Raw genomic sequence first — 12,036 nt, forward strand, 5'->3', positions numbered from 1 at the left:
TTTTATTGGTAAAGAAATGTTAGTATATGGGGCAATTTTATTTATTTGAACTGTATTACATTTAAATACTTAGCATATACATGGGGTAAATGTACAGCCAGAAAAATGGTTATGGTAAGGGGGGACATTATTGTAAATGAAAAAAATATATACAATGTAATTAATTATTTTTAAAAACCAAAAACTTTTATCGTAAGAGCTAGGGTTAGTGCTTCGGCCTGGACACTAGCAAAGAGGTAAAGCCCATCTGCTGAGATATTGGCAAACTTCATGATCAATATAGGCTTTCTACGAGATGAAAGTAGAGGTGAAATGTTAATGGTACTAGAAATAATAGCATGAAAGGTAAGTGTTGCATAGGTAACGGTAGCAAATTCAATGGGAGTAGAGGGAATAGTATGCCTCTGCCATCTGATACATAGCTGAGTTCAGCTCTTTAAACTCTGCCTTTTGCAACAGATCATTTATCCCATAAGTTCATATCAACTTAAAGCAAACAGTGATGGCAGTTAACAAAGAGGAGCAGCTGACACCGAGGCAGAACCTTGAAGTAATGAGAGTATCAAGCCAGGAGCACCATTCAATTCTAAGATGTTTCCATCTTGTGACATGGGCTACAATGGTGAAGGGAGGGGAGCCCCAGCACAGAAATAGGAAATAAATACCTACTGTATTGAAGCAGGACTATGTACTGTCCCCTCCACGGTTTATTCTTTATCTTTCTAAATTTCCGAACATCCTTTAGATACTTATTTCCTCTCAAAATTGATCTACCGTTTCATATCCCATACAACACTGTCCTTATCGATAAGAATCATCTCGGTTTTCAGGTGTATCTTGAATCTGTGAAAAGTACTGCGGAAATAATAGGCATACTGGAGACAGGACAGGAAGATCTATTTTTTGGCAGTAAAAGATGAAGTAATATGACCTGCCATTGAGGCAAAAACTTGAGTAGTCTCTCGTTCCATGTATTTAGGTCTAGTTTTTGTAAATATCCCATTTGAACGGCTCACCTGCAAGCTACAAAATTCAAATAGAAGAGAGCAATAGATATCTTTGTAAAGTTTAATTACAGACTTCAGGACTGAGAGGTTGTCCACTCCCTCTTAAACTTGAGCAAAGAAACACAAAATAGTTTGAGTGGCACTGAATGACTTAGTTGAGGTTCAGAGGCAAAGTGTCTCTTCAACACGCTCATAAGTCTTCTTTGAAACCAGGCACTAATGATTCCAAATCCCACAATTATGAAGGCCATATGCCTCGAGCCCGAGTTACATGTCCTTGTGAAGTAAAATCCATTGTTTTTTAAGTTTAAATTGATGTTTCCACAAACTGGTATTCAAAATGTTGATAAAACGTGTCTTCATGAACATTAATTTGCAAATGCTGGATGTTGTGCTCCAAAGTTTGTTAGTAAAGGCAGCAAAAATTAGGTTTGTGTCCCCACTGGCTTTAATGCAGTAGTACTAGCTACTTGTACTAACATGCTGATTAAAATAAGACAAGTAGGTATAGCAATATTTAATTAAGACAGACAACCCAAAGTTTATGAGTGCGTTGGTGAAGTCAAGTATGGGTTTTTGATATCATATCTCTACACACTACTTTTTTGTGATAGGAAATACAAATGTGAGTCGAGCTAGGCTCTTAAAATTGTTCCTGGATCTTAATGGAGCCATTTTAAAGCCCATTTTCTAAATTATAGACAAAACAGAATGGGTGCGGTGGTGTAACTGCTAAGTTGTGGTAATATGTTTGATTTTGTGAATTTTGGGATAAATGAACTATATTGTCTGCATATGCATTTTAGAAAAAACCTAAACGTATGCTAGCCCCTGGCTCTCTTTCTGCATGGACAGCACCAAGACTATGTCTGAAATATCTTAGAATGGAAGAGAACAGCCCGGTAGCAATTATGGTCAGGCCTCTGACTTCCATTTATAAAAAGCCTAGGAATTCATCCCTACCTATTACCTATCAGAAGGTGATAACTATCAGAGAGGTCCTTACTTACATTAATTGATTCCTACTACAGTTTACCCATATTGTTGAAGCGAAAAAATGAAATACACAACTAGCTAAAATTCAGGCCACAATAGTAGGAGTTATATTTTAAAATATATGTGCAACACAGATCTTAATTAGGAAGCTACCCTTTGTTTCAAAATGGGCACGTTCAGCAATGTTGTAAAAATGCTCTACAATCCGGCTTTAGGAATGTTATACTAGAACTGAAAAGGGATGGTACTATACAATAAAAACATATGCAGATAATATACAATATTTGGCATATTATTTAGCCAGTTATCTTTATCTTGTTTTTTTCAGTGTTCTGATGTTGTACCCAACCTGCGTCCACCTATGCTTATTCGAATATATAATTTGCTTCCATCTTGTGCCAAGGAAACTAATCGGTGTTAATGCATGCTCAAAGTTAAACTTGATTGTGGCATCCAAAAAGTCAATAATAGTTTTGGAACATGCTCACCAACATTCTGTTCTAATGAAATACTTCAAACACAATCTTCAAAACAATGCTACTACACAAAAAAGATTTGTGTGAGGAAACAGTAGATCACTCCACAAGCAAAAGCTGATCTTCATTCACAAGGCCAGTACTTTTGCATGTCAAGATTTCACTTACACACACAGATATTGTATGGGGAACCTTCCCCATGTGTGGCTCACTGAGCAGGTGTTCCCACACTGGAGTTGCAAAGAAAATGAAGTGAACAACCAGGACTCTTGTTATTTTATGACTGGTCACAAACTTTTCCAGCCCCTTTACTACGTTTTTCATCCAAACCTACGCCCTAAGTAACCAGACCTCAAAGGCTGTGCTCTAAGTAGCCAGGGCCTGCCACAGCTGGGCGCTAGCAATACAAATAAATGGAAATTGAACCAGGGTCTTAAGGGACTGTCATTCACCGGCTGAAGAAAAAACCCTACCTCCCTGCCTGTCACATGATAGTGCTGCAATGCAATGCCACCAGATGTCCCTTTTTTTAAACATGGACTAATAGACATGTGCCAACTGTTGTTTACCATTGGTGTTTCAGGGGTTAAAGCATCATTTCATTGCAAGTTCAAATGTAATGTATTACCACTTACTTTTGAAACTACAGTCTCAAGTTTGTTATTGCTTTTGGCCCTGGATAAAGGTGCTATTAAACATATTTCATAAAATATCCTACTGATTTGGAGCATGATTTGTTCAGTGAGACCCCTTTTATGAATTTGTCGATCACTGGATGCTATTTCACATGCATTAAATACATAGGTCATGCCTTGTCTAAATGCTTCTCAAGTCACACATGTTTTGGGGCCTTGCCATCTTTTTCATCACACCCCAAAGGTACACAAAGTGTGGATAAGCAGATGGAATACCTAGAGTGTATCAGTGTGCGAGGGAAGGGAAGTCTTCACATGCCAAAAAGAAAAAAGGTATTTATTAAGTTTACTAACTTTATACAGGTGTATTTGCCACTGTGTGTCTATTTCTTATACACATGGTTAAGTTAAAACAGACAATTATAAGGAAGTCGGAAAACCCTATACATTTCCTTTAAGTATGCATCAAGGTTTTTATGAATAAGGAAAATGATTATATACATCTACCAAAGGATATGTGTAAGTGTACGTAAGCAGAGATCTATATTTTTTCAGTGAAATGGTGGCCTTACTGATAGCCGCTTTTACAACATATTACAAGCATAAATTAGATTAGAAAATTTAGGTATTTTAATACTAAAATAAGGTCTCTTCCACTGCTTTCACAATAGGCTGATGTGCACTTCCTGACTATAAATTTTCAGTCTTGTTTCCCATAATGCTTTTTTCAGTCCACGTATTCTAATATATGTTGAATTGAATGTTCAATCCAATTAACTGCATTGTTTCTATTACGGCTGGGGAATTGCAAGATTGAGCAATAAACAGTTGAATTATATATATGATGAAACACATTGCAGGCATTAATGACAATAAGAAAATACAAGTAGACAAAATGTTCGGCATATTCGGTCTCATCAATCTATACCTTGCTATTGCAAATAATTTTAAAGATTTAAGAACTACGACTTGCTACTCTCCACCTTGCTCAACAGTTAGAAATACGTGAATGTACACGTTCTAAATATATGCACACAAACTTGCAGATTCTATATATCAATTGGTAGGACACTAGGCCTATCTTTAAAGTTTGGTATTGTCTGCTTAATGTCGTATTTCTCAGTAGGTGAAGATCCTCGCTGCCCATTAGATCTGTGCGTCATCAGTTTCATTCCTGTTTTGTTCAAGACACATATCGCTTGTAATATATGGAAAAAAGATACTAGTACTGCTACCCACATTGTTTGAAAATACTAAAACTGTTAATCTGAAGGAAAGATTATCTATTCAACCTCTGAGACTTCGTGTTGACAAAGCATATAATCCTTGCAGTTCTCAGATTCTCATGGAGTTTGTTGAACAGTTGCAGGCCTAGAGTGTGGATTGAAAGCAGTGACTAATACTAGAAAGTATAAGAAGTATGCAGTATTTTTGGTAGATAGATGGGGTTAAACAAATCGGGAATTTAACCACATTTTAGAATTACGCTAGCTGCTACGGATAATTATGCTATACAAACATTGACTAAGCCAATACGTCTATATTTAATGTGATAACTCATGCAGTGCTCGCTCCGCAGGAATGGGCGCAGAGGGCTATAAATATAAAGCAGTCCCTGGTGCAGTTCAATGCAAGCATTTTGGTGGAGGCAGAAGAATACATCAAAACAGCCAATACCATTAAGTGCGAGATGGATACTCCCCTGGGATGGTAATTGACAAAGTCTGAAGCAAATGGCAGAAAGTGGCTGGTTGAAGAAATCCAATGGTTGAAAGGGACGTGCACAGCGCACCCTCTGTAAGTTATTAGCAACAGGTCTGTTTTAGTGCTGCACTGTCAAAATCCAGCTGTAAAATGTAGGCAATGAAGCAATTAGACATCACATGTAAACTTCCTTTGTTTAATGTCTTTCTAGCCTGAGTGGTTTTACAGTTTTAATAGGGTATGTACCTTCTTTCTTTCAGTAATTACAAATGCTCTTATAATTAAATTGTAATTTATAACCTGTTCAGACCACCACTCTAAAGCACTGCTGCCACTTTTAGTAGAAGACTTTTAGGAAATGTATTTAAATTAGAATTGGTGATCTTGCAAAGATACTTTATGCAGCAGAGTCTGGGATACAGTGTAAGGTGCAGGTTCGAAGAAAGTCATGGTACATTAATCTCTTCCATTTCTTTTTATGAAGACAAGCTTATTTCTTAAAATAGTGTGGTTTTATTTAGAAATTTTAGATTGAAGAAAATCTAGAGCTTCTAAACCCCTTTAAAATCTGAGCTGGTAGATCTAGGCTTTAGGAATATGGTTTAGAACACTAACACAAGCTTTTGCTAATATCACCATCAACAAGTCCAGCACCTTAGGGTCAACTCTGTCTTCATCCAGACATAAGCTACTTGATCTTCTAATATCACTGAGAGAAACATCTACCTCATTCAACTGAAAGGCAACTTACCGTGCTTGAAGACTGTGGATTAACCTCACTACTAGCAACCTGTAACCCACAACAAAATACACAATTTCATCATTTGAGGTCCCTCAATCTGATCAAAGGCTACAGAGAACATGTAAATTGCCTAATAAATAAATTGTGGAGCTTTACCTTGTCAACCAACAGACCGGCAACTTTCCCCACATATTTGAGATCTATGGAAGTGTCTACCTTGAGGATAATGAATCTAAACTTGTCATTTTACCTGCACAGAATTTTAATAGAAATTGTTTTCACGGACTGACAGCTCATTATAAAATATGTGCTGAATTGGACTTCACGTTATGACATGATTTCTTTGAATAAAAAATACGGTCTACACTTCGTGTCGCTGAAATCTTTTATTGTCTAATAGACAACTGATTTTTCCTCCTTATTCCACCTTGCCTTACCAATCCTCTCATCCTCCGTTTTTTTTTTTTAAAGACCAAAAAAACAAAGGTAGTATTTTGTAATAGATCAGAGCACTGCTATAATTCTAGATTTAATCACTTGTTTTACAACTTTATCCACTGACAATTTTTTTTTAATCTTCTGTTATGATGAGATCAATGGTATGGTGTAAATATTTGCAGAAATATTGTAATAATAATGTAACATTTTCGTCAACTAAAAAACATTAGCAGTGTGCCTACATAAGAATGTTACAAATTGAGGATTTCACAGCCAGTGTATATTTGCTATTATCTTTCCAGTGCATGGCGTTGCCGATATTTTAATGTGTAAACTCTTGATTTTCTGAACGTGCCAAATCTTCAGAAAAGCAACAACCTGACTAGAACAAGAGCACACCCTTACAGGAGTAGGTTTATTAAACATAAGAAAGTATGGATTAGCACACATTTTTTTTGTCAACTACATCCGAAAATATATTTCTACTCTGTAACGCAAGATCCAGAATGACACTTTGCTCAAACGGATAGAGCCCGTGTCAATCGCGTACAGAGTTAAACTATATGCAGATGAATTAGAAGCTCTGTGGAATACATAGATGTGGACAGATGCTGCTTTCTGGTTCTATTAGACAATCTAAATGTGTTACTTAAATTGTGGAACAGATTGTAACATCATCTCCAAAGATGTAACTGTAAGGGATCTTAAAACTTGTGTAGGTGAATAAGTGTCAAGTATGGTCTGAGAATTCCTGTTGAAAAAGAAGACAACTACCACTAGTAGTGAGGTCCGAGAGCCACGCCTTTACATCTTTGTTTCAGCAACTAGGTCCAATGGACACATTTAAAGACCATAATCAATAACAAAAACACAGCGATGCACGAGGCCCTATCAAATGCGCAGAGAAAATCTTGTGTCTCATCAACCATTAGGTCCTCACGATCAGTAGGAGTACACAGAGTCTAGGGGCAGAATACAACCTTCCTTTCATTTCAACGCTCAGAATGCTGTCAGACCTTCCTTTCCTGCAAGCAGAAAGAGGCATTGTAAACGCACGGTATGTACAAATCCACTGGCATAAACACTTTGGGTGATCTCACTAGCAGGAAGTCAATAGGAACCAGAGTTCGATTTAGCGTGAAACTCACTTTTAATTGCCACAAAATAAAAATGGTGAAATGCACAGCAAAAAACCCGGCTGCCAATGGTGCTCACTCATCCCATTAGTGTCCTGACCTCCACACTATGAAAAGGCCCCTAGTGTGTTACTTAATAGCCTCCAGCTGTACTTATTAGCATTTTCTGCACATTAAGAGCTACTAGCTCGAAACACGAGTAGAATAACAATTTCACCCTAAGCACTAATCTACTTCCAATTGATACTTAAAAACATATTACATTAAGGGCAGTACTCATAAAAATCACAGTGCTGGACAGAGTTGCTATCTGCACTCTGAATCCAAGATTCTATAGATATATACGTTAACGCTAGTCTCCCTAACTAGATGGTTATTTGAAGTGTAGTTTACAAGCTTTCGAAAAAACTTTGAAAGGTGCTTCAGTCTGAGAATAGAGGCCACATATGTGTTTAAAGATCTGGGATACCAGATGCTTCCGTGTTCAACAGAACATTTTGTAGTGTAGAAGCAGGTTAAGGAAGGCTGGCTTCTCAGTGTTTTGCCTCGTCTACATCAACTCTGGATGTGAAGCCTTTTTCTACTGTCGTTACCAACCATGAAAAGGGAAAACTACATGTCTGATCGCTACAGGAAGACATGACTTGCAGATTGTGATAACATTATCTGCCAATTCTCCTTTACCGCACACTCACAATACATGAACACTCAAATACTATCACGCGCATGCCCATACATGTATATGCCTACTTCCAAATGGCCCCCCACTACAGTGCTTTTAGTACAAATCTGTTGAAAATCTGAGGTTTCTTCGAAGAAATCATAATTAGCACATGGATGCTGTGACAAGCAGAGGATAACAGAAATCAAAACAGCAACGCTGGATATAAGTAAAAAAAACAAAATTGAACTAGTCAGGTGTAAAAAAAAAAAAAAACACACACACAAAAGCACCTGAACTGCTGAACATAATCTGTTATCAAGTACCTTAGAAACTCAGTAATAAGTGAAGAAACACCTGGTTCCAGTTTTCAAACATTCTTCCTGGCAGAACTGTGTGCTTTACCAATCTTTTGCAAAGCGTTTCAGCGAGCACAAACACATTTGCAAACATCAATATGCCATGCTTTACCCTTCTGACCATCGGTCTACAATATTTCTTATGATTCATGAGAGGAAATAAGATAAGACAGGGGCACGTTGTGTAGTGTCCCCCTTTGACTCCATCGTTGCTTCTTCAGAGCATGTGAGGTGCATACAAGCACCAGTACTGTGCCACAGTGCAGTACAAAATGCCTCTCCCAGGACAAAGCCGCCAGACCCTTGCTTCTGTCGCCACTTCCAGTACTGTCCAACATGACTACATATTGGTCGTCTTCAACACGGTGAACGATTACAAAGTCCCCTCTTGGTCAACTAAGTTGCATTTGTCCTTCCAGCAGCATTCCTGTTTTTGCGACCTCATTTTAGCAATACTGAGAAGATTAAGTTTCTCAAAATTCCTTGAGATAGTCTTCATATGAGCTATATAGCTCAGATCAACACGCTTTAAATGTGCGGCTCCTTTCATGACACTGGAATAAGCCATCAATGAAGGTGCTAAAAGATGGGCATGACAAAGCGCACCTGGAGAGGTAACAATTGGAGTTTGTAAAAAAAATTACTTCTTATTCACCCCTCAAAATAACACAAGCTACTTTGCTTCCCATTGATCGTAATCCAAAATATTTATGGGGTTTACTCGATTTATTTCAGCTTTTGACCATGGTTTAAAGGGGAAAAAGCAGGCAAATCATGGCTATGAACTTTTATCCAAGATATGCCACTCCAAGCATATGGGTCTACTGCACTATATATGAACCCTCTCATACTTCCCCAGGAAACCAGCAGATTTCATTGTCCTATAAAGGTGACCAGCCATTTCTTGTATGCAGCGGCAAACCTGACCTGCTCGCTGTTTCTACAGGTGGACAGCATACTATCAATGAACCCCAGCTCTGCTTCGGAGGAGGCGGGAAGTTGGGCAGGCGCCCGCTTCGGGCGTTTGATCTCTTGAGAATAGCAACGTCTGTGGGAATATCGCTGCATGTCAACATCCATGGCCTGGGCGTTTGGGAAGGCGGGTGGCCCGGTAGGGTGAGTGCTGATCAATGATCCCTCACCGTTGCCAGTGGCTGCAAGTCCTCCTGTGGTGGAAGATGAAGTCTCCAACTGATGCACTAGATAGAACACACGCCTCCTGCGGAAATGAAATAAAAGAAAAAGAAGCTATTAGGAGTCAGAACTCAATTGCAATTCCACTCAACAATCGCACTCACTTCTTAACATATACAGCAAATGCGGTATGAATGACCCTGGAGTGCAGTGAAGATAAACATGCTAAAACCTGATGGTTAATAGCACCGATTATGCCGAAAATAATCATAATTTCTAACAGGCGTGTGGCTGCAGTGAAAGGGTTTCAACATGTCCCTCAGTGAGCCAAATCAATTGGGGGTGCGGAGGTGAGGGTCGTGCAAAACCAGTATTGTTATTCCATTCGTATATGGTCTCACTGGTAAATGTAAAGTAAGAGTTATACAGTTTGGCCACAAGCTACAAGAAGGATCTGCCTCCTTGTCTAGTCAGATTGGTTTTATAGAAATAACTAGCCGATACCCTGGGGCTGAACGTAAGCTACAGGCTAGAGTACAAAAAAGAAATATTTTGTTTTACATAAAAACTGGTCAGGTGATACGAAGGACTCTGTCAAGCACAGGGCCTTGAACATTTCATGCTTGAAGACTGATAACCAATGCAGGGAGCTCAGGTGTGATTTAATTGACACCTGTTTGGAGATATTAAGAATTAGTCTAGCTGCCGTATTTCGACATGCTTTAGAATGTGTAACATAGCTATCATATACAGAGTTCTCATAATTAATCCTAGAAATAATTAGTTCTGAAATCACGGATAAAGAATTGTACAGATTACTCCCAAGTTTTTAGTAGAATTCACTGGCAGAGGGAGAGAGCCCAATTATGGAAACTCACTTTGGTATAGTCAAGGTTTTTTTAAATTGATACAATCAGGCGCATGTCCGCTGCATAGAAGCTGGTTTTAAAGCAGAACGATCTTACCAAGGAAGCCAAAAGGGACCTGTAAATATTAAAAAGTGTGCAGCTCAGGGAAGAACCTTGAGGGACTCCACAGCATAAAGAACAAGCATTGGCATAGCCAATAGGTCTCGCCTTTGGGACCTTATAAGTATTTAGTTATGCAGCACAATATCATTGGTACAACAGCATCAACTGTTGCATGGCTAAACATTTATAAGGTCCCAAAGGCGAGACCTATTGGCTATGACAATGCTTGTTTAAAATAGCAAACCACATAGCTTTGTACCCCCCCCCCCCATTTTTAAGTATCACAATGAACAAGAAAGAATGTGCAATTCACGTCATGGCATTTCGTACAGAACTCCTGACAACCAAATACTGGGAAGCTACATAATACAAGTTTTGAAAATATGTAATAGTATAATTTAATGACAATAAATTAATCTAAAAAGGCCATGTGTAGCATGTAAAGAGAAAACACGGTCAAATACTTGAAATATATGTAATTATGTCCTAAAATACAAAGCTTTTATTTGCACTACGAATGCAAGCCTTCAAAATCACGAAAAGCTTATCAGCTGCAGCATAATCTGATGCACAATAAACTACACATCCATTGCTCAGGCAAACCTCGAGGTTTTTTTTTTATTCGAGTCCTGCAGTGAGGACCAGCAGGAAGTCAAGGCAGTAGTGGCTGGGACTGTTCTTGTAAATAAACGTGATTATACTCAAGCAGTACTGCTGCTAGGCTGTAATTGAGAGCCCTGAATGCAGTCATACAGCCCTAATCAGAGGCAGGGCTCGGATAACCTTGCGAAATCCACCGAGGGTGCTTTTTCGCACACATTCACGGTCCATAGCTTCGAGGAGTAACAATGTTTACATGAGCAGAAGTAGCTCACATTTTTCCCCCCAATGCAACTCATGAAAATAAACTTGCATTGTTAGGAGGAAAAAAAGCATTAGCCACACTGCTGCTGCTTTGGCTAAGGGGCACGTTTTCCACCCAAAAGTTTGTGTTCTTGCACTCCAATTTCATTGCGCGCGCTGAAACGCATTCCGTTCTCGGAACCTCATTAGTCTGTGGCATATCTGCTGTACCTTAAGACCCAAGTAACTGTGAAACGTTTAGCCTTCTCCAAGGTGTCTGAAGACCTGGACCTTTGCGAAAACCTTTGCTTGAATAATTTACAATTAATGTATCTGTCCCTCCACCTCACCATCCTCTAGCCCAAACCATCTTTGTCAGGCGTGTCAAGGCTCGTTTCATTTATTTTGGACAGAAGTCCAAAATAAATTAAATTAATACATCTCAGGCCCTATAGAAATTTCCAGTAGTTGGCAGAGCCCATCATTCCTGACTTAAAACAAAATACGGTGTCTTACGAGCCTCCATAGGGCCACGACTGGTGGGAAAAGAATCTATCTCAGTATAGACCAAAAACATCTCCTCGAGAAGCACTAAAAATAGGGATGGAAAATGACTCGTAGCAGGGACAGAAACAGAAATAAAGGCAAGTAAGTAAGAGATATGGACACATTTGAAATAAAAGGATTTCAGAAGCCTAAATGCCTGACTGTTTACTACGTCCCTGCCCTTCTTTACAAGCATAGATGTTTAATAAAATTCTAACATTCCTTTCCAAAAGCCTCTAGCCGAGTTTGAGCTCACACGGTTTGGTGCAAAGTAAATCTGTAAACCTACCACAAATATTTACAGCAGTTCTAATCCCCTTTTATGCTCCAGCTGTTTTTCATAACAGTCGGCACTTGATGCGCGAGGCAGGCAGCACGTTAGTTCTCA

The 12,036-nt window shown here is 38.8% G+C and overlaps 1 protein-coding gene across 1 annotated transcript in view; it reads right to left on the reverse strand.

Annotated features, from left to right (window-relative positions):
- Positions 1–5,932: 5,932 nt before the first annotated feature.
- Positions 5,933–12,036, reverse strand: part of PTAR1 (protein prenyltransferase alpha subunit repeat containing 1) — a 195,134-nt gene continuing 189,030 nt past the window's right edge. Inside the window, exon 7 of the mRNA XM_085633012.1 lies at positions 5,933–9,373. Within this exon, the coding sequence (XP_085489138.1) occupies positions 9,028–9,373 (346 nt within the window). The 3' untranslated portion in view covers positions 5,933–9,027. The remainder of the gene's footprint in view (positions 9,374–12,036) is intronic.

Source organism: Triturus cristatus, chromosome 2_1 (assembly GCF_964204655.1).
Source record: "Triturus cristatus chromosome 2_1, aTriCri1.1, whole genome shotgun sequence".
NCBI classification, from domain to species: domain Eukaryota; kingdom Metazoa; phylum Chordata; class Amphibia; order Caudata; family Salamandridae; genus Triturus; species Triturus cristatus.